Source organism: Aquila chrysaetos, chromosome 3 (assembly GCF_900496995.4).
Source record: "Aquila chrysaetos chrysaetos chromosome 3, bAquChr1.4, whole genome shotgun sequence".
Lineage (NCBI taxonomy): Eukaryota > Metazoa > Chordata > Aves > Accipitriformes > Accipitridae > Aquila > Aquila chrysaetos.
Genome location: NC_044006.1, coordinates 57488473 through 57516228, shown reverse-complemented (window position 1 = coordinate 57516228; position 27756 = coordinate 57488473). Strand labels below are relative to the sequence as shown.

Genomic DNA, 27756 nt, shown 5'->3' with positions numbered 1-27756 from the left:
CATTTTCATGGTAGATGTTTTATAAATGTGTCAGTCTCAAAAAAAATTATTTTCATTTATGCTACTTCAAATGGCTTATGAAAGTTGTCTTTAGATAATTGATTATAGACATTTAAATCACATAGGGAATTTATTTTTGAACAAATTAAAAGTATTTCAGTTTTTGCATTTTTTTCTACTTTGTTCCCATATTTTAGCAGATAATTAATAATAGTAGCACATAAAGAAGTTAGAATTGGGTTCATCATGAAGAATTTGTGTGTAAGGCCATGATTATGCCAAGATATCAATGAAATGTATGGAAAGTCATTGGGAGAACATGTATCTTTCTTTATTGTTATAAACCTGGTACTGTTAAAAATAGAGCAAATCTTAAGCAATGGATTTAAAAAAAAATGAACTATTTTATATTTTTAGTTTGCACTTGTTCTGGAAAAAAAAAGTTATGATTATATTAGATACCTTTTTTTTTCCTTCTGTTACTTCTGACCCTTTCCCTCACAGTGCCTAGGGGGCATTTAGGCAGTGAAAATGACTTAAGCAGCAGTCAGTTCCACTTAGGCATGCACTTTTGTCGTTGCATAATCCAGTTTTAGTTTTTCTGTGTTTGTTCTGATACAGTGGAAATTAACCCCACACAGTTCCAATACATTTGACTTTCCTATGGTCACTTGTTTATGCTGGAGGAAAGATTGCATTTATAGTACATTTGTGAGCATTTTTGACCCAGTTGAATTCCCTATATCTGTCCTGTTCGTGCTCTGTTTGCTAACAGGTTTCTACCCAACTTTGTTCTGAAAATTGAAATCCCCTCTTAAACTCAATAATGCTTGAATGTGTTGCTTGTTGTGAATCTGTTCTTGAGTGTTAAACTATCTTTGGGCTCTTGTAGCACTCATCAGTTTAGCCTTACGGTCCAAATCATACAAATTGCTTATGCATGTAAATGATCGCATACTAAATTCAGTAGTTAGGCAAATGCTTGAATGCTTTATTGAATGGGGGATTAATTTTTTTTAGTGTTATTATTTTCTATCATGATTCTCTATTGTTAGAAGGTAATGCCTAGAAAGAAGTTCTTCCTGACTTGTGTACCAATTATTTTAGAGTGTGCAGTATTCACTGAGAGCAGTGAAGATGTCTCCAATTTATGTTAAAGGTTAAATCAGGGATAAGGTTAACCAGGGGTCTTGAGGTCTGGTTTATGTTTTCAGTACGTTAATAAAAATCCAAAGCGATACCCTGAAATCAGCAAAATCATTTTAGTTCAGAATAATAAACAAAATGAGAATTACCTCAAAGACTGTAAGAATATCACCTTGCTTATTAACTCACATTATGTATTAATTAGGTCACACCTGTTTGGTTTCAGATGCGATAGGAAAATTGTGCTTTGGATGACATTTGATAAAACGTGATTGCTGTCATCTGCCAAAACTGTACTCCCAAGTTCAATCTATTTTCTTTACATAAAGTAGGTTATAAATGCTTTTCTTAATTATAAATTAAATGTGCCTGGTAAAAATTTTAAAACTTTATAAAACATTAATTTGTATATAGCCAACATTTAAAACTGACTAATTAGGAATATGCAAATCTAGAAAATCATTAACTAATTCCAACTGAAAAGAAATCTCAAGCAAGATATTAATGCAAAACTAATTACTTGCATTCAAAGCTACTATCTATGTAATCATTTATACTAAGCTTATCATTGCAGTATCTGCTGCTGACGTTTCATTCTAAAGAGTGGCAATATTCGTTCTGTTTTCTTGCCACTGTTAAGAACTGAACTAAAATGTTAACACTGCAATGTGGTTTGCAGTGAAAAATGAGCTGACTCTAATGAGAGACTCATCATAAATACCCTCCATTGTGCTGAGTTCCACAGTGGTATACTCACCTGACTCAGCCTTAGAAAATAACTTTAAACTTAAGCATATACATGAATATCCACTCTGTAGATATATATGAAGGTTATGTAAACAGCAGAATCTGAAGTGTGTTTTTTCAATGCAAATTGGAGTATCTGTTTGTGGCCCATGGGCCATTTCAGTCACTTAAAATTGTTAAATTCAGCAATCACCTAATACTGGCATGCCAAAAAAATGTTTCCCTCATCTTTTGCCAAATGTGGAAAAGATGTTCTCAACCTAGCACTCATCTCCTGAGTGCTGTGGGGCTCTCATTTTCAGACCACATTCCGGAGTGGAGGAGATATTGTTCAGGTTATTTTTTTAAAAAGGAGTATGTATTCGAAGCTGTTTAAGGATTTGGAGATAAATCTATTGAAAATTATGTGTTCTAAGGATCACAGGATAAAAGCTGTGCTTTCTGTATCTAGGCTGCATGATCACTGAAAAGTAGGACTGGAGATCCTCAGAAATACATTCAGTATTTGCACACAGATGAAAAGCAAACTAATCAAAAACAATTTCAGAGAAAATAACCTCTGCTCTGCGGAACACCGAGTCTGGATTTAGATCTGCATGAAAAACAGCAGCAAATTGTTGCTGTTCCATTATGGCTAAAGGAATCATGATTTTTTAAGTAGCAAGCTGAGGACATGTCCTTATCTATTTTACTTTGCACTCAGTGTTTTATTTTACACTTATTTTTACCTTGCATATGGCAAATAACCAAAATTAAAGAAAGAGTTTAAAAATGCGTATATAACATCTACTTGTACATCATAAAAAAGGCATTTTAATTAGGTCCTAAAAAATGACATTTTAATTTGGTCCTAATCCATTGTGAAACCTTCTCACGCAGCTGTGCTGGGTGAGTTATGACCTAAGGACCAACAAGTGCTACCCTACAAGCATCCTCACACTCTGAAGAGAAGTTAGGTAGTTGAGGTAGATACAAAAAAGCAAAAATCAGACCAATGTGTAAAGCAAACCAAATTTGGTATGTACTGCTTCATGAACTGCAAAAACTACAGCTGAATGTATCTGTATTTCATTGTTGTCAGATAAAATGGGTGCTTTTAGATACATTTTTGTTTCAACGTGCTAACCATCAAAATATCTGTTACAGTAAATAGAGCTTCTGAGCTGATGACTTGGGAGTAAGGAGCCTTTACAGTATGAAAAGTGTTAAGTCAATAAGTGCTCATCATCAAGGACATAATTACCTATTTGTGGGATAGGGATTTGTTAAAGGCTTACTGTTGTTTAATGAACATTTTCTGTACACATATGCTTTGTTGTACTATTGTCTTTGTCACTGTATGTGTACTGATCCTGTTTCCTGACTGTACGCCAAACTTCACAGGTCAGCACAGTAAACATTTTGCCTGTGAATCACAGGGATTCACTCACAGGAGGCCACAGAACTGCTATTACCCAAAAGCTAATATAAAATACATGTTTGTACTACACAGTCATTAACACAGCGAGAAACACACAAACATGCTTAATTTGAATGAAACACCACCTCCATGCTATCCACCTCTTTTCTGCCTTTCTTGTTCAGATACCAAGGTCTCTGGTGCAGTGTAGGTCTCCATTTGTATTTATATATCACCTGTAACAGTGAATTCTAAGGAAGACTAGCAGACATCAGCATTAGAGTCAACACCAGGAAGCATGAAATAAAGTTACCACGTACTATTAGGCAGCATTAACTCAGTTGTATCAGAGCTTGCTCTAAAGCCCATTTAGGTAAATGGGACGACACATATTGATTTTAATGGGCCTTGCACCAGACACTTGAAAACTAACAACCTGTCTGATATATTTGCATAAGTAATTTGCCTACTAAATCTAATAAAAACAGTGGACCTATTAACTGTAGCTAAAAGAGGCCAAAAATAACCCCCTCCAACAGTTTTCATTAGGCAAGAGTATAAATTAATTACCGGCCCAATCCAATGCATTAATTAAATTGAAATAAGTGGCAGTCCTCACTTTCACTTCACTAAACATTGGATCAGGGCATGAAATCAGCCCGTTCGAGGTGGCTGCAAGGAAATAACCTTGTTAAAATAAATTAACCAGACTAAAGTTGTTCAAATACTTTTACAATCTGTCCGTGAGTCTTTATCAGTGTCAATAAAGCTTCTGCTAGAAAATAAAATGTTGATTTCAAAGCTTGTAAAAAAACAAAAAAAGGGGGAAATCAAGTCTGGCCAATTGAATCTTTAAGTCTCTTCCCCTTATGAGAACACAGAAGGATGGGGCAGGGTGCTGAAAAGGATCCCAGAGACCCTCTTACAAAGCCAGAGTTAACAAAAACAGAGCATGGCCCAATGACTTCAGAGTTTTATATGTCTGTGCAGAATTTATTTGAAATGATCACAGTTTTCTAACATGCAAACATAATGGAAAACAGACAGGTTTATTGCCAGTAAAATCAAGCTATGATTTGTAGTTTTCACTCAGAGAACTACTGCTTCTGGCTGGAACACACTGATTACCTGTGACAGCAATGTGGCAATATTTGCCATATTTCTGCTAAGAACAGTCCAGGAATTGCTAGCTATGCCTGCTATTGTGATGGATTTATTTATTTGTTTATTTATTTGTTAGGAGCAATGAAGAACTGGAGAAGCTATGAAGCCTTAGTTTCCAACAAAACGAGGTAGGCTGGACTACAGGACAGGTTTAGATTGGAGAAAAGGGCAGTTCCTTGGAATCAGCACGTTTTAAGAGGTGGGGTGGGAACCCAACACTATGCTAAATCTTTTATTTTTCAACTTCTAAAGAAAAGTAGCTTCTACATGTACAAATTTAGCATCAGCTGAGAAGAGCCCTGAAGACAACTATGGTAAGATCCATATAATTTCTGAGAGAAATCTGAGCTTGTGATTTACTCTTATTGAGGAGGCAGGTAGGTTTTATATAATGAAGAATCTGAGAATTTTCTTCTCTCTAAGATAGTATCATGAAACTATTTCTTTCCAAAAATGATTTCTCTCCATCCCTCCAAGGCAATATGTTTATTTTTATGAAGAAACTTAGCAAGGCAAAATATCATCTCTGTGATTTGAGGCTTGCTTGGGTGTTTTTGGTGTAAACAGATGGGTTTTGGAGGTTCAATATTGATGAAACTATTTTAATAAACTATTAATAAATCCAAAGATTTTTAATTTCCCAAAAGGCATCTAGCTTGAATCAGAAGATTTCAGTATTCTGTACAAGTATAAGAAGGCAGAGAGAAACTGAAAGATTTGGACAAAGATATTATATTTATTTATTTAAACATATGTGACATAATTGCATTCAGGACCTGCCACTAATTATGTTAGTTTATATAGTGTAACTATCTTATCCTGAAATTATTCCCAGTTTCCCTTCCTGTGAAATCCACAGAAAATTGTGGCTTTACTGCTAGCTATGTCTGTGCACTGGAAGATACTGAAACAGGCTGTAGAAGCTCTCTAAGGTACTATGCCCCAGATCATAATTTTTACTCTTCTAAAATGCAGAAATGCCCTATTTCCGCCAAGCAATGAGGATCTAAACCATATTCTGATTGGTTTCAGGGAGAAACTAATTAACTAAAGAAACTATTCACAAACATCCCCAGTATCCCCAGTCGTCTCTCACTACTAATCTTGCTTTCCTCTTCCCCTCCTTTGTTTTTACAGACAGCCTCCCCCAGCAGCCCCCCCTGAATCATCACTTGCCCTTGAGGAAAGAAACTCCCTGAGCTCTCAACCTGAGAGAGATTTCTGCTTCACTGCAAGCACGAGCAGACAAGCTAACAGTGATTCCCCTGGCTCTGCAACTTAAAGAAATCAGAAGTTAAGTCTCCTCTACAGAGTTTTTCCCCGTGATCTAACACTGTAGTATCAGCAACTCAGGGAGTTAACCCTTCCACTATCTGCTGCATTCAGGCTCTGGGAGTTTCAGAGATGGATCATTGACTTTGTCTAAGCCTTTGTCAGATGAGTTCTGTTCCACTGCAGAATTTCCTCACTATTGCTTCACACACATGCACGCATGGACACACGCACGCACACCCTTCAGCAAGGCTCTCTCTGCACCACCAGGCTATTTTTTTTCACAAGCAACACACAAACACCCACTGTACTTTTCAGGTTGTTGTCTCTTAATTAGATACAGGTGCTATTTATGTTTTTCTTATAAATTGAGTGAAATGGGATCTATTAAAAGTGCCAGAAAGCATATAAAATTATCTGCAAATAGATGGTTTCTAGGCTGTTTGGTTTTCTGGCTAGTTTGCCCATAATGCTTTTGCCGGTCTGCTGGTTTAGGGTCTGTATAGGAGAAACATTTTGCTCATTTCATATTTTGTTTTTTGTTTCAATTCAGGTTTCTTTATTTTTATGACTCTGAAAACAGAAATGTTTTGGACACTTCCAATCCCCAAATTATAGAGGTTATTTTATTTCATTCTCTTTTTAGTTGGCAGGTAGATAGCATTATACAATAAGAAGTAATTATGGAGGTAGTTATCAAATATTTTTGAAATATTTGGACACTGTAGCTGTATGCTGTATATAAAACCTCTTCATAAAGATAAATAATTGTACATTCAGAGTTGTATCTGAATAATGTGCACGGAGAAAACAAAATATTCGATTATCTCTCATCAGGAATTTCCCTGTATTGGAGAAAGCAGAGGGTGCTCTGAGTAAAATAGTATTCAACAGTGTGATTAAAGATTATGTCATTGTATACAAACACACAGATCCTGTTGTGAAGCAAATGGAAGTCTGAGGCAGGAAGAGCAGGGAAGGTTTATAGATAATCAGGATTCAAAGAGTGTTTTCCATGAAGCAGAGATAAAATAGGGAGAAAAAGTCCTCAATGTCTGTTATGGGAAACAAATAAATAATAACTAGTCAAGATTTTATGAAATTAGCATTTCCAGGCATAAGTACCTTTGCTCTGTGGTTTCTGAGCCAAAATCACAAGAGGATTGACTTCTGAAGAATGGCTACTCACTGTTTTCTGAAAATTAGATACCTTCAAGATACCACATAACACCTAAAATTATAGTAGCTCAGACTAATGGTTGATTTTGAAAACCTTGAGCAGTGACCATTAGCTCATTATCCATATAGATTTTTTTTTTTACTCTTTCTTTCTTTATGCTATCTATGCTATATGGAAACAGTCTTTATACTCACTATTCTTTTACTAAGTTACTTCAGTGAAAAAGTCTTAGAAATTATCTTCATTCTGCTATGTTTTAATTATAAATACTCATCTGAGAGAGTTTGTATCAGAAGATGTCAGTGTTAAAGTTTATTTCCTTCCACCTTGAACAGAGAATGGTCTATAGTTCTGGCCCTTTGGGACACCCTCCTTCTCAGCTTGGTGCCTGAACCTGCACCTATCATACCTTTTTGGTGTGATATTGCATACTGATATTAGACAAGGCCTAATTCTGATGTTATTTGGAGGTCAATGGAAATTGTTTTGCTCTGAAGGAACTTCAGCATTGGGTCTGTCAGGCATACATCTGCTGAGATCTGAAACTGCAACATGGAGGAGTCTCGGAGAAATCCTACCCACCAAACAGAAGAGCGAATCAGTTTCCTTTGTCCCAGAACTTCTTTGCAATATCAGCTTTACTAGAAAGTTAGGAAAGATGATCTATAGGGATGGATCTGGCTGTCTCTCATGACTCACTTACAATGGCTCAAAGAAATCGAAGATTCATTTTCTGGAGGATATTAGGTATTAGGGTAGTGGGAAGTCTTCGTGCACACTTTTAAAAAAACCTTTAAAATACTAGGTGGCTTGAGCTTGAATGTAGAGCCAAATCCAGTCTTGTAATTCACAGATTCTGATTTGCTTCTTTTATTTGTTTCTTCACGACAAGTGTAAGCTTGTTCAATGTACGGATTATTTAAAAACTAGTCTAGTTTGTGTTTTGCTACAGAGCAATGGGAAGTCTTGGATGAGTTATGGCATGTCAAAGCAAACTTTTCACCTAAGTGGAAGCCATCAACAACCACTGAAAGTTCTACTGTACTTCAGTACCTAAATGGCAAATCTGATCCTTTTGTTGGTAACCTGTGCAGTGAAGTCAAGAACTATCACAACATTAGAAAAAAAATAACCCACAGCAGTCTGGGAAATAGCATTGGGTTTTGTGCAATTCCACCATGATCAGATGACACAGCATTAGAGACAACATGTCCTGTCTGTGCCTATTTGAGTTGCCCTTTTATCTCCAATGTATCCTTGCATAATGATATTTTCTACTGCAGACAAATCTTCCAGGTGAAAGTGAAGCTGCAATGGGGTCTGGGGGAAAATTTGTAACAGTGGCAGTCCTTTCTCATGTGTTGATAGGCTAAAAAGACTTTTTTTTTTAAAATGCTTTGTAAAGAAAGGAATGGATGAAAAATAGAAGCACAGAATTAGAAAATGCTTTAAAATAAAATTATGAAGGATGATAAAAAGTAGTTCACAAAATAGAAGAAAAGAAGGAAAATACTTCAGATAGCACTGAGCAGCTGTGGGAAGTAAACTATGAAAGCAAACAGATTAAAAAAAGAAATGAAAAAAATACAGAATGGTACAGAAAGGTAGAGTAGAAGAGAAGACACAGAAGGACATTTGGATTTATTTTCTTTGAATTATTAATTACTTCACTAAGCAATGTTAATACTGAACTGGTGATAAACACAGAAGGCATGACTGATGGTGGAAAAGCATATACTGGTTTCTCAAACACTCTAGAGCCTAGAGCACTACATGATGTTTGCACTCCTGTTTATACCCAAGTTGCAGCCCAAATATTCATCTTAAAGTGTCAACACTGTTGTTTTTGAATAAACTAAAACATAAAGCAATTACTTAAAGTAGTACTATTTAGAAGTATGAGTTCACAAAGAGCTGTTGCTAGACAGGGGCCAGCAGGTAACTTCATTGCATGAAAGGGCTGGAGCAGCAGTCAGTGCTGACTTCGCACTGAGATTTACCTTCTTCCAGCAGAAGATCTCCACAAGCACAAATATTTTGCTTGGGTGATCTCTGGAAGAGGTCACAAAATATATTTACTATTTATTTGTTTCTTGAGAATACTCTCCCAATACATAAAAGCACTATGTATCTAATACCTCACTATTTAAATTACACACTTTGTCCATCGAGTTTATTTCTCCAGTAATGAGTGAGTGACGAAACATAATATTCTGATTTACATAAACAGAATAAATTTTGGATGTTAGGTGTCTTTGGATTAATGCTAGGAATTAAATTAAGTAGAAGAAGAAATTTTAAGAATTACTGATGCCTCTTATTTCAGCTGAACTGGAAAATACTATGAGAAAGGTATTAGTGAATACAAAATCTGATTCAATATTTCGATACTCTTAGTCCATTTGAAACTAGAAATGGAAATGGGTTTTAACTTTTATTTTTAAAAATTAAGATATTAAATAAAAATAAAGTAATTTTTAAAAAATTCAAGATAGTACTTAGAAGTTTAAAGTTGTTTAGAACTGAGTAACAACTAAATTCTTTGGTCCCTAAGATGCACTAATTCCTGTAATATAAAATCTTCATGCACCTTTATCAGCAGAAAATAATAGACCTTGAAAAGTGGTAAGAGTACATCTCATTTAGCAGTTAATTCTGAACTAAACTAGATTCTGTGCCACTGACATCTGGCACTACAGCTCTCTATGCATTGGGATCAGCTAGAAGTTACTTCCGCGGTAGGCTAGGGACTAGCTTGACCACACTTTGTTTAAATGTTCAGAAATATTCTTGGATCTGTAGAAAATCCCATGGCTAATGAGGGCTGACTCCTTATAAACAAATAAAACCCACAGCTGAATTAGAGCTGCCGGTAATGTTTTATTGCTTAGAGCTCCTAACCAGCTAAACTGTGATTTCTTCTATTTAGAACATGTTGCCTCAGGAAACCCAAAGTAATTAAAGACAAGCTGAAAAATAATAATACAGAGAGAGGAAAAACATCTGCAGCAGCAAAGCTATCTTCAGAAATGCAGAACATTACATAAAACCTGTACTGCAGGTAATACACTTTTCTTTGAGCTATGTCTTTGAATAAACATGATGAACAAAAATCAAAGCAGGACTGACAGTGGAGTAGGTAAACTTTCCCACCATTTCTGTTAAAGGAAAATGTTCTTGCTCAAATATCTACAGGGCAGTGATTTTATACTATTTGAAGGTAGTATCTTCAAATTTTACCATCTGAATTTTTAAGAGGTTACTCAGCAACAATTACTAGTAAAAAATAGCACCTCCTGCATAGTAGCTGCTCTTTGTCAGGAACCATATTAAAAAGTCAGAGATAGGTTCTTCCTCCTAAAGTGCTGTGGTTTATTTTATTATACAGATTTTGTGTAGTTCTCTTGCCTCTTCACAAGCACAGATTTGGCCTACCTGGCCAGCAAAGATTACTAGGATAGGACTCTTCCCAGGATAGTATAAAACCACAAAAAAACCCAGAAAGTCAGTAGTCTTAAGTAACAGCATCTAGATATAATTTTTTTTGTCTGGAAAGGAGATTATGTATTAAGTCACAAACTCATTAGGAGACTGCCTTCCATTAGACAATTTTTTTTTTTTCTTTTTGAGAAATACTCACCTGGGACAACAGTAAGACTGACTGTAAAATGGGGGGAGGGAGATGTATGATAGAAGAAACTGGCAGAATTACCAGGGTGCACATACAACTGTGGAGTGGTTGGTGGAGGCAAAAAAAAGTGTGAAGAATGTAAAAATAAGATGCCTGAATTGGATGCCCAATTAAGTGAGGAACAGAGGTGGATCAGTAGAATGTGGAACTGTGGAAGCATCAGGATTGAGAAGGATGGATCTAGGATGGCACATTTAATGCAAGCTAAAGGTTATGAATGGAGGTATAAAGAAAAATAGTGGTAAGGATAGAACACTCTATACTCTAATTCCAAGTAATGGATTTAAATGAGTAGAAGATGATCTACAGCAGAGCATGGGAGAGGGATGCAACGTGTCAGGAATTAAAACACATGAAAAAGACCTCCTGCAACCAAGGTTTGCCAATTGATGTTTTTCCAATAACCACTAAATTATAAATGATTTTCCAATAATATTTGGAATAATAATAATAACTGAAAGTTTGTGTATATTCTGAAAGAACTGGCTAATTCATAGAAGAAAAATCAGCTGAAAGCCATCAGAAAGAATGAGCTTCAGAAAGTCTCTGAACTAAATTAATACAGTTTGCGAAAGACTGGGGGAACGCAGAATTTATTATGTTCTGCTTTCATTCTAATACATTTCCTTGGGTATCCATTATTGGCCATACCAGAAGATTTGCCTAGGCTGCTTTTAGGGTAATATAATTTATGCCACTCTTGCAACAGCATAAAGAATAGACTTATAAAGAACAATATTTCATAAAGAATTCAGGTACAGATCCTTCTTATACCTCTAGAAATCACCATTAAAAATACATAGAAATTGTCTGGAGCATACAAGTGAATACAAAGGCAAGCATCCTGCATTTAAGTTAAACATGTCAACTGTCCAAGGAAAAGTCTGTTTTTCAGATGAGATAATAATGATATAATACAGAATAGAGCAAGATAAACTACTATTTCCATCTTGTAAGTATTGCAGCTTCTAAGAACTAATGCCAGGCTGATTGCCAGCTTACCATAGAAAGAAGTAAGTTAACACCTGAAGATGTCTGCCTCTTCTGCAGCTGGGCAAAGAGCCTAGATGACCAAGTAAGACTGTCTGATTTATTTTTAGGTGGTTGCATGTAGATAAGGTATGAGCTTTTGACTTATCCTACAAACCGTAAGTAACCAATATAACTCTAATAAATTTTCTTAAGGTTTTCCTTATGATATACCACATTTGTAAGACAGACAGAGTGTGATACAAGTTAGATACTTTGGAATATTCTAAAACTGCAAAATTTCTGGAGAAAAATAAGGTGCTTAGAAAATGTTGCTCCATAAAAATTACCTTATTTCTATAGTTATGATTATTTCAGGATACCTTAACATACATTTTCCATGGAAGATTTTTTCCTTTCTCTCAATTAATGCTTGTTCATAACAAATTACCAAAGTATATGTTCCATTAAAATTAGAAAATTGATTTATGTACATTATTGGAATATAGACCTAGGTCTTCCAGTTAATTACAGGTACTTAAAATATATAATTTGAAAATTTCCTTTTCTATTATGGTACATTCTGCATGAAACAGCCTAAGTAATTCTTAAGGTATGGTTAACAAAGGTAATTAACATAATAAGGGTAGAACAAGCACCTGTTTATGTATGTAGTCTGCAGCTTATTGAAGAACATTAAAAAATAGATTTGCCTGAGCCTATTGGTGGTATTATTCAGAGAAAATACACAAAACTTTTGTTCAGCTTGAGATTGAGCAAATGCCACCTTGCATGAGCATATTTTTTCACTTTAAGCCTTAATCAACATGTGGTTAATTCTCCAAGGAGCTGCTTAGTCATCACAATTAAAAAAAAAAGTTTCTTGGACAGTATGACAACTAACTCATACATAGGCTATCCTATCTGAACAATAAGAGACGTATAAATAGAAAGAAATGTTATTCAAGAACTTTTTTATAACATTCGTATTGGCATTTAACCATAATCATTCCTAGTTGTTCCTGATGAATGAAGATCTACACAAAAAGTTTTCTGTTACTTTGGTTTTCTTCCCCTCTTGACACTTCAAAATAAGGAATGGCCAATAGTCCCATCAGAATCTGTATTTGCACATATTTTTTCTTCTGATACTGTATCATATGCTATATTTTGTTTGCAGAGTAAACCACTGCCTTTCTCACAGAATAAACATGGCATTATAAGGTGTTAGAATTTAACTCTTTTTTTTTTTTTTTTTTTACACATTTCAAGTGATTTGTGTAGCAGAAGTGAGATTGTAAATTCTCAAAGTGCCTGGCAGTGAGGTAAATTTGCTATACTGCTGAGATATTTCATGAAAAGAGCAAAGACAAAAGAACTAACCATTTTCTTTTTTAAATAATTATGAACAACTTTGATACTCATAAAACTCTTCCATCCCAAACTAAGGTCTTCTCTGACTGTTTTCATGCAGGAGAAAACCAATAGAGTTCAGTGATGGTAGATCTCTCTCAGGTATGGTTCATAGACACACTAACAGGCCTCAATGACAGTAATATTCTGAGTTACTATAATTACTTGTATGTTCAACTGCTAATTATAACAAAAAACTGTCTTCCATAATCCATGGGCAAATATCTTTATTCAGATGCTGCACTCAGCCAACAAACAGATAGGAGTCCCTCTGATAGGTATAATGGCTCCTTTCCTTTAGGGAAAAATGCGCTAGTCAAAAATTTGCCATGAGGCTCATATATGATAAATTTGATCTTTCTTTCCTTAAAGTGTTTTTCTTTCCCTTGAAAAACACATGCTTCTTTGCATGATTCTACTGCGCCCATTTATTTTCTACATTTTTGGGAATGAAGTAAAAGCATAGCAGTATTGCAATAATTTAAAAAGAGAAAATTGCAGAATTTGTAACTGTGATATACATTCAAATATGAAATGCCACAATTTTCCTCTGCCTTCTGAAAAGAAAACATGTATTGTATATATATGTGTAACAGCGTACCTCCAGCAATGCATTCTGGGGTGAAAGAAATATCATCAAGAGCAAATTCTGTGGGTTCATTCCACCCCACTTCAGCTTCGAAGGCGACTCTGAAAGGGCTGTTGCTGGAGAGGACTACATTGGCATACATCCATTTGTTTTCTTCATTTCTACTGGAAGACCAGAAAAGAATATCCATTCCATGATCTCCAGCTGTGTATACCTGTTGACAATGAAGCCCCAGAGATGTAACTGAAACAGCGTTAAGCAAGAGAGGAGTGCAGCTAGCTAGAGTAACATAGCCCAAACCCAGCAGTGTAGCTACCTGCCTGGGTAGTACTGGCCCTCTTAGATATGGTTCCAACCCACAGCTTATTGGTGGTGACCAAATGTTTCTGAATACTTTTGTTAATTCTAGTTCAGCTGCAAATAAAAGCTACTATGAAAACAAAATAAAATAAAAAGAACTGCTAACACAATCACTAACTGGAAAAACTACAGACAGTCTCGGCCTGACATACAGAAGCTAATGAGTACAGACCTAACCCCAAATTCATCTAAACATTGACGAAAAGACTGAGAAGGATCTTGAGCTACCCTTTCATCTCTAAAAGGTGCTCTCCTTATAGTTAATAGACTGGGTGAAGTTTTCAGAAATATAAATAAAAGGTTCAGCATCTAGGGATTTAAGTCTGTTGTCTGGTACAAGCAATTTATAATATGGTATTTCAAGCAGTCATGGTAAATTTGCCCAAGCATATTTAGCAAAACCATAAATAAAAATAAGTAAAATCATCAAATAGTGAAAGAAATAAGAATACCAATGAATGAAATCACAATTAACCAACAACTGATGAATTAATGCCAAGCACAGGAAATTCAGTGTTTTACCCGGGTAGTTGCTCTCCCACTCAGGTCCAGAATACCTATACAATCTAAAACAGGTCAGAAATAATGAAAAAGAACTCCAGTAATGAAATTAAGCATATTCTATCATTTTCTGGCATATTCTAGACATTCCAGATGATAACTATTTCTTTAAGAGACTGAATATTTTCATCATTATCCTCTCCTCATCACTTTCAATAACATCCATCTCTTAAGCCTTTAGACTAATTTTCCAGTGACTCATGGATTCATATTCCCACTTGAGTGCCCCAGTTTAATGATGGAACACAAAACCTGAGACCCAAGAAAGTTCTAAACTCAAACCCATACTAATGACGTATATAACTGCGTACCTTTGACTCTCACAGCCAACCTAGTGGGACAAATAAGCTAAAAATGGCACTGTGAACCACATACTTTATGGAAGCTGGTGTATTGATTAAAATATCTCTGATGCCTGAGCACTCTTGCAAGTTATTTAATTTTTGGAGGAGAGGAAGATCAAGAAGACTGACATACAATAATCAAAATCAGGACCTAATTTTGTCAAGCCTGATATTTATTTACAGGACTGAGTAACAGCAATGTCTCCTTAAAAGCATGCATCTTGCAGGGCTAAAAGGACAGGTGTTGAGAAGAAATAGCTGCTTCAGCCCATTAAAAAAAATGAAAAACCGTGTGTAATCACATTATCAGGCTCTAAGGCCTTAATAAGTTGAAACCCTTAATTAGACTAACTCTACATGTGAGGTTAGGACTATGTTACACCACCTCTATGTGTCAGTGGAACCATTCATTATTTTACCAATCATGAAATACAACAATCTTGCTGATCTACAGTTTTACAGCACATAATAGTGTTAGTGTGGTTTTAGCTATTACTGTATCATGCAGTGGTATTTTCCACTTTTTGAAGGTTAATATTGAGATAATATAGCTTTCTATATATCTCATTGCAAAGTCTCACAGCTGCACAAATAAGTGTTGGGGAAGGAGGAAAAATCAAAAACATTTGAAGGCAATACCAGAGTCTCTTTTAACAGGACAGTTAAAGACTGGCCCATTGTTTAAAATTGGATGTTTTTTTCCATTCTTTTTGGCAGGTTGGTAGGAGAAGTTTTTCACAGTAAAAATTTCAAAGCATGCTGCCTGCTTCAGCAGTTCTGTCTACATACAGAGAAATTGCATCATGTCCGTACTGAGCCTGGTCTCAGGTGGAGCATGGAGTCATTCTGTGTACATACAGATCAACCCTGCAGCTCAAGCTCAGTACAAACAATAAATCCATCATGAAACCTGCTGTATGTATACTGTCTGATGGGTCTGGGGTGGCAGCAAGTCAAACTGGGTCTAAAGTGCAACATTTTGATGACATCAGCTTCTGTTCTCATAGATGTAAGGTAATTTTATATGCCTTGTCTTTCTTTTCTTTAAGATTTAACTCATATTTACCATAGAGTAAGGGCATGCAGATATGTAATTGCTATGGATTAGTTAATATGTTGTGTTAATTTGTGTGGCTGTGTCCTCAGTTAGGTTTGACTCGAGTTTAAACCTGTTGTATGGTTTCTCATAATAAGCACATAGGTAACCTGTGGAAACTGATAGCATTTAGTGTAAGTCCCTACACTGGTCTATAGGAAATCTCAGGTGAGCTCCCCGGTCTGCTCCATTTCTCATGTACACTCCTGGGGAAATTGTTCAATCCTATTTCCTACCAAAGTACTCCTGAATACTTCTACTTCACTTCTCTAAGTCTTTATCAGTCCATAACTATGCCAGGAAAAGGTCTGTGTTCCTATGTATCTTCAAAAAATTTTAGCTGAAATTTCTAAAAGCATAATACGTATTTTAAAATACATGCTAAATCAAATTAGATTACAATGGAGTTCAGAAAAATGGGAAGCCCAGGCAGTCTGTTCCTTTAGCTGGGGATACAGATCTTATTTTCTCAGAGATTGTGCCCACAGAAAGTCAAGAAACAATTATAAGATGTAATACTGTATTCTTCACAGAGGTTATCCATGTCACTGAGAGTTTGAAGCATCTTCTAGATCAGGAAGTAAGTTTAACACATACAAGATTTTTGCTGGCCTGTGTAAACATATACAGCACATGAAAGGTAGAGAAAATTCTCATGGATATGAGCTCCCTAGAGCCCTGGAAAGCTACAGCTGTGTGATTCTTAGTGCCTCCAGAGACTACACCTCCCTACACAGCATCCTATGAATTGCGTACAAGCTAGCTTGGTAGTGGAAACAATTTAACATGTGAAAGAGGAAAAAGCTAGCAAGATGAACCCCACTATATGGCATATAACGAAAAAAAACCCTGTAGCAAAGTCCCATTAAACAACTCTGTATCTATCAGTCTGGGGAGATTGTGTTCCAGCTAATACTGATCTAGTTGTGTGCTAAATCCCATAATTTTAATTTAAAAGTAACAAGCATGCATTGTACTAACTAGTCACTATATCTGTCTGTTCCTCATTCTGTGCTGACACGGTCTCTAGATTGCACACACAACTGGAATCACAAACAATAGGAATCAACAGAAATAGAGCTATCACTTCATTCACTGCAGAGTGAAAAGCTCAGGAGTGAAGATAACCAATACATACTCCATGGCGGTTTTAAGAAGAATTTAGCATGATAATCTGCATGAGACGAATGCGTGAGTGAAGCTTTTATACTTGCTTTTTGGTCTTTCTCCAAGGTGCCTTTGCCAGCTGGTTCATTTGTAGTCCATATGTGAACAGCATTCTTTAGCAAATCCCATTTCCCTGCCTTAAAATCATGACTCAGTTCTAATTCTCCACAGCATGTCCTGTGTTAGAAACTTCAGAGTTCTTTTTTCAGCTTCTATTTCATTTTGGGGATGGGGAAAGTGCATGTACTTTTGAAGGTCACGAAATATAAACTGTTATTTTCTACTTAGTCATCAGCAGTTACAAGTCATGTGGCTATCCTGTACCCTCATGCTGACTTTTCAAGATAGCATATTATCTTCCTGATCTTGCCTGACTCTAGCAGTTGGCATGCTGGAAGGTACTATGCTCCATCTGAACTGACTAATAACCAGGAAGCCAATGCAGATCTAATGGGTGCATAGCAAGAGGTGCATTCTCCCACCATTCCCAACATACAGTCTTTAATCACCAGGAATCAAGGAAGCAGGAAAATCTTGTGAAAGACAACCTGTGTTTTCACTTCACTAGGCACCAGAGACTTGTGTGAGCTGAGGAAACTTCCCATTGACTCCAGTGAATAATGATACTATGTTTTCTGCTCTACATCCTTTAGATCATGCCTTTGAACTCTTCACGTTCCTTGGCAGTCATCATTGCACATCTTCCTTGGACTGAAGCTACACCAGAGGCAGACCGAAATTGTTTCTCTGAAGCCCACAAATCAGATTAGCAAAATTGTATCACAATTCACTGTCACAATAGAGAAGCACTTTAAGAAGTTATTGTGGTGGTGCAGTAGGATACCTTATTCGGATGGTCATTGACCACAACAGGGACTTTACATGGAATAGTACATCCCACAGTAATTCTACTAGTTCTTGTTACATTATGCTTGTTGTTGAATATTGTTCTATATGTTAGAGTATAGCTAGAGGAGTGTCACTGTTACAAAACCCTCCCCGCATCTACAACGCTGCTTAACCACATCTAACAAAACATTAATAATTAAGTAGACCAACCAAAAATTTCCCTCAAATTACAGCTGGAATATGGCATCAATCTGTTTATAGGCACAGAGGCAAGAAGCCACCACACTGCCACTCTGTGAGATAAAGATAGATTGACTTTAGTCATGGGGTGGATTGTGGTGGTGCAACCCCCCCGGGCCACATCACAATGTCAGGACCAGCCAACATTGTGTCCTTGCACAGAGAGTTGGGACAGCCTGGTACTTTCTTATCCTGGCAATGGTCCAGTGAGTCAGGACAATTAGGCATCCCCTAACTGCACCTGAAATGCCTGTCGCCTGGAACCGTACCTGAGACTCCTGCTGCTTGGATCATGTCTCACCTTTGTGGTTGCCTGACAGGAATTATGGCCAGAATGGAATTACACTGACGAAAGTCAATCATCTTGTGAACCTATAAACAGTGGTCCCAAGTGAGGCCCTCTGAGCTCTCCTGGCCCGCAGCGGGCTGTGACCAGCATCTCCCTCTGACTGGGACATCTCTCGGAGCTCACAAACTCTCTAGTTTGCGAAAATTGGAGGACCATCGCTGAAAGCTGACGATGGGACCTGGGCTGATACCCTTCACTCCTTGAGGCGCAACCCTCCACCCATCCAGAAATGCTGAGTTATTTGACATGAATATTTCACTGAACTCAAGAGGAATTTTTAACAGGTATACCTGTTTATATGTTTATCTATTGTAGTGTCTGTGTGCATGTGTATGTGAATTGACCCAGGTATCTGATAGCAAGTATAGTATAAATATTGCTTTTTTGAATCTATAATTAAGTCACTGTTGTGACTGTAGTAAATTCTACTTAATCACTTTGTAAAATGTTAACTTAGTCAAAGATTAAGTACTGCTAAATCTTGTGATTCACTTTAAACTGTGAATGCACCTCAGACTGCTGATACACACATATAATCTTTCCAGACATAAAGTGTTGACCAAGTCTGGGACTAGGAGTGGATCCAGCTGCACCTAAGATCCATCAGGAGTTTAGAAAGCAAGGGGGTCTTCTCTGAACTTCATGACTCAATGGGAGGGTCTCTCCTACCTTTCTGCGTCTCCAATCTCTGTGCAAATCATGAAAAAGAAATTCTAACTCAATTTTCCTTTGTATGTTTCTCCCTTACTCTTTTGCATTTTTGGTCTCTGTATAAATCATTCTAGTTTGATTCTAACTTGATTTTCCTTTTTATGCTTCATCCATGGATTAAGTAATAGCGTGAACCTTGCCATAGAACTTTGTGAAGTCGTGCTTTTATAGACTCCTGTTAAATCACTTTTGCTAATACCTTTGATTGTGATTCTTTAAGCGGTCCAAACCACTCATTCGCGACAGTTATCTACCTCTTCTCTCTTTATTTCTTTAAACACGAGTTTGCAATAATAAAAAACTTAGTCATTTTTAGTAGAATTGACCTGCCCTATACCAAAATTTACTATACCTCAGTTTTGTTTTTATCAACAAATACCAAGGCAGAAAAAATTGATATATTAGAGTTATACTATCACATAGGGAATTAATTTTGGTTTTAATTCTCAATTGTATGACAAACTCCTGAAGTAAATGGACAGACACAGAATGCTGAAGCTTAATGAAAGCTGAATGTTTTCTGTCTGACAGATGACAATAGGATCCCCATTGGAATGAAACAGATGTGAAAATCACCTCCCTTTCTTGCTAAAACTTTTTTCCTGTTTCATTAAATGCAACTAAATGTCATAAAAATGTGAAGAGAAATGCATGTTTTTAACTTACATATGCAGCATAACGCAGTAAAAATTGTTTATATTAAGAGCTATTCTTGTTTGGAGCATATTAATTGGTATATTAGAACAGTCATGTATTTAGTGCTGAAAAACTCACCTCTCAAAGGCTGTTACCATATATACCGAGGGAAAGCTAGTGGTTTTATACTTAATCATTATGAAGAAACTTTTTTCTCCTGTTGGATAATAGTTGACATATGTCCTGAAGCCTAAGTGTTCAGATCTCTTTCAAATAGCATCTGTTCTATGTTAATGCAAGAATTGCTGTAAACATTGTGTCCTTTTTAAAGATAATAATAATAATATATGCTTTTGGTTTCCCTATGAACAAATTACAGAGTTTATGACAACAGAATTGTGCAATTGAAATGTGCATTGTGAATACAGAAGAGAAGCACTTTTAATTCCTTTTTCTCTGTTCTCAGTGACTAGTTCCTTTTCTGGGTTAAAACAGGATTATTCCCATAACTTCACATTATTTTGGGTAGTTCTACCACATCTACTTCCTATACCAATACATCCTTCATTTTTATCTTTCTTTTTTACAGATTCCCTGTATGTTGTTTTAATCACATATCTCAGTATGTTCTATATCTGCACTCCTTTTATTTTTTAATTCAGACTTGACCGGATAGCTGTATTTCAGATAACAGCTATAACATCAGCTTTTGTACTGATGTTACTGTATTGTAACACATTATTCAGACTTCCCATTACACGTTGACTTTTTTCACCTCCAGTGCAACCTGAACAAAATCTTCACTGAGCTGTTGCTTTTGAAGTTTTGGGCTGCTGGTTTTGTTTTTCTTTCTTGTTCTTTTAGACTTTTTTTTCACTTAAATGGTTACGGTTCATTTATATTCTTGATTTAATATCAGCAACAGTTGATGCTGAAATACATTATTAGTTTGATAGAAAAAACCAAAATGTCCATAAGGGTAGATTGGGCCTGTGATAGGATGATAATTCCTTGCTGAGTACTTCAGTCTGTTATGAATATTGTTATATGTTTCTACATAAAGAGTACATGTTGCAAAGCCATAAACAGGGAACCTTATTTGTATGTGGGTGTAAGACAATCCTTTATGGATCTATTTATGAAATTGAAGGTAATGAGACTTAATTAAACTAGTCTGTTTGAAATGCAAAATAATAAATTAAGAAGCAGACGCTGTTTGGCTTGCCTACTATCTCACACATAGGCCACACACATCTACTTATTCACTAATGTTAAAGTGTTCTGTGATGCTTGAAAAACTTCAGAAGCTCCTTCAAAAAATCTTGTCTGTACTCTTGCATGCTGTAACATCCAGGATAGTTGAATTTAAACAAATAGGTAATCATAGATAATCTCACAGTATTTCAGTTACCAACAGATCCAAAAAGCAATTGCTGTTTGCTTTTTATTTCAATTTAGTCTGGAGTTGCCCTCGACCTTTACCTACTGTTTTGTTTTCTTAATCTTAATGTGCAAACTGTGTACATGGAAGGATGAATAATGTAAACTGGAAAGAATGGACTTGAAGACATGGCAGAGTATTTTAAAAGCTGTAATCAATTAATAAAATTACAAAATTGCAATATAAACACTTCTTAAAAATTCATCTTAAATAACTGAAGTATCTTTGGGAAGAATACATTTTGAGCATTTTTATTCACTAGATAGAAAGAAATGTTAAAATAACGTAATCTGAAACATTTAAAATCTGTTTGAAAAGCAGAAGTATCTGCCGCTTATACGAACTTCACATAATACAGCTTTTTTTTTTGTTACTATTAATTAAGTTTATAGCAATACTCGGAGTATCCCTGAACTAGGTGCTAGAGATAAAATTGAGATGCAAACCCCATCCTGAAAAAAATTACTTAAAGGTAGACAAAAGGTGGAATGAAAGGTAACATTATTCTTTGGCTGGATACAAGGAGAAGCTTTTTCATGCTGGACAGTCGAGCAGTGGCAGAGGTTACCCAGAGAGTTCGAGTAGTCTCTATTTATAGAAGTTTTCAAGACTGGGTAAATTCCTGAGCTACCTAGTGTGACCTTGTAGTTGACTGTGCTTGGAGCAGGAAGTTGAACTAGAGACCTCCTGAGGCCCTTCCAGTCTGAATTGCACTATAATCCCATGGAATTGTGCTAATTGTCCTTTACAGTGGAGAACCAGACCAAAGAGAATAAATACTTAAACAGTGGTCCAACATTCCTGACTTTATTCCGGGTCCAAGACCACAAAAGTATTCTTGCTCACTTTTAAGATAGACTAAATTATTTCAGGAGTTTGATAGTATATGCAAATTTTTATATTGTCACACATAGTAAAAGTGACATAACATGTATTTTCAAAATTTAACAAACTGCCACAGATAGGAGTATTGCCCAGACCTCTAAAGAAGGCACTATGTAACATATTTATTCAGTGAGCCACAGGAAACGAATTGTTTGCCAAAGGTTCATGTCATTGCTTTGACTTTTACTAGGGTACTTAACAACTAAAAGTGTGTCCATTAAGGATGCTTGAGGAACAGCAAGAAGACATTTTCATGGAAGCTTGAGCTATAATTATTAATATGGTTAAATGTTTTATTTCCAGTTATGTTAATCAAACACCCTTCATACATGGTTACATTAATATGTTTAAAATTTTTACTTTAAACCACATCCTGTTTTTCTCCTTAACATAGGAAAGTGCCTCTATTTTATGGTAAAGAATGAATTGTGCAGAGAACTATGGTGATGTTTGGTAGGTTTGGTATGTAGTATGGTAGTCAAACATTTAATGTTAATTCTTACATAGGTAGCAAAAAGAGTTCAAGTGGAATTAAAACTAAAACAGAATTGTCACTTGATCATCGGCACAAAATTTGTATATAGGTGTAACTGCAGTGAAGTTGTAATGAAGTACTGTTAATACAAGCTCTGAGATTTTGCTCATTCTAGACACTGAAATGCAAATATTACTAAAGCAAATATTGCTATGTCATGATATAATAGAAGTGCTTTTTCTCTTACCTTTAAGACTCCTGCTTGCCTAGAAGCAAACATCCAGAACCAGAACCGAACCCTACAGACCCCAAGGCTCGCTGGGAATAGTTTGGTGGTAATTATCCTTGCTCTGTTTCCTTCCTTCTGGGCAGATAAGTTTACATACAAAAAATGCTGTCCTTTACCTTAATAAAAAGATAAGAAACATTTATAGTTTTTCAATACTACTTTATGCTTCAGAGCATAAACATTTTTACACACACAGATACTGGTGTCTTTTACCACATACATGTATACCCTACCTTGGTTGTACAGATATCTTCCCTGTTAATATTTTGTGTACTTCTGTTTTTTACATACAATATTAATATAACCTTCCTCAGAGCTCACTCTGTCTTTTTTATCCTTGTGTAAATACTTGATTCATATTTGAATAACAAATTTAAAATATGTTGCAAACACAAACACTCATTCACAGATTCTAAGGATCAGTCTGAAGGTTGACATTGCAGGAGTCAGGAGCACATTTGCTGATAGCTCTTACCCAGGAAAATTCCCTGTCAATGCAGCATGACAGTAGGGAATGCATTGAAGACCTGAGGCTTGTTAGTGGGCCAAGATATCCACATTTCCTATTATTCAGCTGCTACTGAAGAACCACAAGGTAGCATTAAAGTGAATTCAAAGCAGAAAAAGATGCTGCCCTCTCACACCCCAAAAAGAGGCCTATCACCTAAAATGAACACACACCACCAAAAGCAAGTGGTTGAATACAAATTAAGCTGCTGACTTGGTTTCTTTTTTATTAACTAGCTGTGGCTCCTTCCTTGTCATCACTTCAATTGCATCTGCTATGGTAAAAGCAAGGTTTGGTCCTGCATGGAGAGAATAGTATGACAGAACCTTCTGTGGTGAAGAGGAGAGATTTTTCACAAAGAGGAGGGCACCTGCTGGGGCTGTCCTGAGCAGCAATACACAGAAGAACTTAGCAGACAACTTCCTCCTAAATCCAAAAGAACCAACACCTGAAGATCAGAGCTGCATTACTAGTTGTTTTGGAGTAGTTGAACTACTCCAAAGAAGGATTCAACCCCATGGCTCAGTTCTTGCTCCTGATGTAAAAGACTGAATTCCCCTTCATTATAACCAGATCAAGATTTTGTCTTTGCGTTCTAGTGTTTTCTTCAGTTTTCATTGGGAATGGGATTCTGACATCTTTCCAGATTTGGTCTCTCTGTAACTTCACTGGCAGGATGCTATGGCAGCAGGTAAAGCACAGTGCACTCTCTCTAATCTAGCATGGAAGTGATGCCTTAGCTGCAGCCAAAATAGATGGTTAACTATCTCAAAGGGGCTTCTTCGGGGGGGGGAAAAAAACCAAACCCAAACCCAAACCCAAACCAAACCAAAAGAATCCCCTTCTAACTCAAGACCATAATCAGGCTCAAACCCAAAGCTTTAGCTTAACTTTGCAGTCCTTTACAAGGAGAAGGCTTCAGAGTGCCTGAGACTTTCATCAAGCTAGACTGGGGTTGGGAGGGGCTGGGAAGGTGTGTCAAGATCCAGGTAGCATATTTTATCTAAGGTAAGTTAATTGCTGTCTGCATTTGTAACTGTGGCTTGAGTTTTTATTCCTGGTAGGCTGAGGGTAGTGTTAAGACCTGCTTAAGAGGGATTGTGGTGGGTTGACCCTGGCTGGGTGCCAGGTGCCCAGCAAAGCCACTCTATCATTCCCCTCCTCAACTGGACAGGGGAGAGAAAATGTAACGAAAGGCTCGTGGATCGAGATAAGGACAGTTTAATAAAGCGAAAGCAAAGGTGGTGCGCAGAAGCAAAGGAAACCAAAAGATTTTATTCTCTAGTTCCCATCAGCAGGCAACGTCTGGCCACTTCCTGGGAAGCAGGGCTTCAGTATGCATCGCAGTTGCTCCAGAAGACAAACGTAAATAACAAATGCCCCCCACTTCCTCCTCCCTTTAGTTAGCTTTTACTGCTGAGCAGACGTCATGGTATGGAATATCCCTTTGGTCAGTTTGGGTCAGCTGTCCTGGCTTTGTCCCCTCCCAAGATCTTGCCCACCCCCAGCCTGCTGGTGAGGCGGGGGGAAATGTTGACGAGACAGCCTTGATGCTGTGCGAGCACTGCTCAGCAGTAGGCAGAACACTGGTGTGTTATCAACACCTTTCTAGCTACCAGTACAGAGCACAGCACTACGAGGGCTGCTATGGGGAGAATTAAGTCCATCTCAGCCAGAGCCAAAACAGGGGTGCAGCTGGCTGGACACATCTGGATGCTGCTATTTGGTGAGGGTCAAGTAGAGGGTAGCTGCGACAGTGTTAGAGTAGGCATCAATGGATGAAATGCAAAGTCATCTTCACCCACACCACCTGGCAACAGCCACTGCAAGTGGCTGCTGAAGCTCTGAGCTCAGAGAGCAGGTCTGGGCAGCCTGGTAAGGCTTTTTAATGTAGTTTTACAGACCAAACAACTTTGCTGTCAAAACAGGAGGGTAGACATATGTTTTTTATCTAAGCTAAGGGGCACAGAGCGCACTGTAATCAAACTATTCCCTTCAGACGGTTCTCCTGTGGTGGGATATGCTCTAGTCATGGCCATACAGACAGTCTGTACTCCAAAATGCAGAAAGACAGACCTCCTGGTTAGCATCCTTGCATTACTCTGTGGAAGGGGCATTCCAGCTCATGAGAGGCATGAGTGTCCTACCTGTATTGCAGAGTTAATGTAGAGCCGTGGCTTGGTGTGCTTGTGTGCTGTCCTCTGCAGAGGGCACACATACCACACCTTTGGGTCATCTGGGAAGCCGATCTCAAGGACACCATGAAATACAAATATAAACTAGGAAGACAGTGTATATGCAAACATACCTTCAGTCCCTGTCTGTAAAATGGGCAAAGCAGTATATTCTGAACTGTAGTACCTCTCCACTATACCAAATCTCCAGTTCTTGCAGAAGTCACCAAGTAGGAGCTTCTGCATATGAAGTCCAAACATTACTATCCCCAATCACAGTGTTAATAGTATTCAGAAAGTCAGCCGATTAGTCCTATCTGTTCTTTACTTACATAAATGAATGAAATGATGGAATGCATTGGTAAGGTAGTCAGAATTAGTAAGGCTGCTCACTAAGCTTTGTTTCTGCAAGAACTTTTAAAGTAAGCTCTCTCAAAACTCTATTTTCAAACTTTTAAAATACCTCAGTTATTCTGCTAAGAGAAACTTCTTTTTTTTTTTTTTTTTCTGTTGACACTGTTGAAGGTCATGCTTAGTCTTCTCAGGAGAAAAAAGTTCAGAAATTTTAATCTAAGGAATGTATCCTAACTTTTCTTTTAAGGGACACAAGACATATAAAACATGATCAGAATCATAATAGTAGTCCAGCCAGCCCCATATAAGCTCTTCTAAGCCTCTCTGTAAACAGCTGATTAACAAGTGATATATCTGAAAAAATTTATTCCCTGTCAATTAGGACAGTTTTTTGCTTTGTATTATTAGAGAAATTTTAATGAACATTTTGTAAAGAAGATGGCTATTCCTGTGAAAGGAGTTTTTGAATTAACCTGTGGGTGAACTTGTGTAAATTGTGCATCTGCACTATACCATCTTTTCTTTCTTATGGCAATAATTTCTCAAATCCTTAAAAATAAACTTGGGGCCTTCATACCCACTCAGTATACCCACCCCTCATAGATGAACTCATGTATTCTGCAGCTGAATCTAAGTGTGTAGTTTCACATGTTTTGCAATTTACAGTTTCTCAAATCTCATTCTTCATTAAAGTAAAATAATTCAAGAATGCAGATTTGTGAAGAATAAGGTACATGATTTATACATGTGTGTGGGATGTAACTTTTAAGAAGATACGATTGTAAGGAGATTAGCAATTGTGATGGTGTTGAGGCAGATGCACAGAAAAAATACTGAATGAACTAATTGCGATCCTGGAAAGGAAAGAAATATTTGTAAGACAAACTGGATAGTGATAGACTCAACTTAATTTTTAAAATTTAGCTCTTCCCTATATTGACAAATCATAAAAATAGTATAAGCATCATATGCTAAGGCATGATCTCTAAATTTTCTGGCAGACTGATGAAAGCCCCCTAGCTGCCAGCCTCATTGTAAGATCTAGAAGGCAAATGATTTCCTTCTCCTACAATTTTTCCATCACTAAAAAAAAATTGTGTTAGAACAAAAATAAGAAGGTTTTTTTCAGCATATTGTAAGATCAATATGAGATACAACCTAGCACTTCTTATTAGTAAGGTGGCAAATACAGATTTTAAGAAAACAAAACCAGAAAGCTGTTCATTGCCCTGTTATTTCAAGAGTCAGACCCACTTGGACTGAGGTGAAACTATAAAAAATTATTTCCTGTCTGAAGTGAGCTGCAGTTATTTCTACCTAAAATTGATTGCAATTTTAGGCCTTTCACTCATAAAATGAAGCTATGTAATGGGCTTTCAAACTGCTGTTCAACACGCCATTCTTACAGACCTGCAGATAATAATTTTTTCAGAATGAGAATTATTCAGTATGGATCTCAGCCAAAGGAAATCCAGAATTTGGGCTATTTGTAAATGGCTATCAAGGAAATGTTCTTAGTTTCTCTCACGGTCTTTGAAGCAATCTTGTTTGAGATGATGTTTTCAGTGAGCTTATCTGGGTATCATGTTATGCCTCAAGCTTTTTCAAGAAACACATACATTTTGTCAGGAGAGAAAATACTATTTTAAATATTATAATGACACAGATATACTATATACTTCATAAATACAATGGTCACATATAGCTGAATACTGACCAGCAAACTGGAAGACCAAGGTGCCCGACT

The 27756-nt window shown here is 36.7% G+C and overlaps 1 protein-coding gene across 1 annotated transcript in view; it reads right to left on the bottom strand.

Moving 5' to 3' along the window:
* MALRD1 (MAM and LDL receptor class A domain containing 1) overlaps window positions 1-27756 on the bottom strand; it is a 296114-nt gene that overhangs the window by 61765 nt on the left and 206593 nt on the right. The window contains exons 32-33 of the mRNA XM_041122748.1: window positions 22932-23089; window positions 13583-13784 (exon numbers count right to left, since the gene is read on the bottom strand). Coding sequence (XP_040978682.1) covers window positions 13583-13784; window positions 22932-23089 — 360 coding nt within the window. The remainder of the gene's footprint in view (window positions 1-13582; window positions 13785-22931; window positions 23090-27756) is intronic.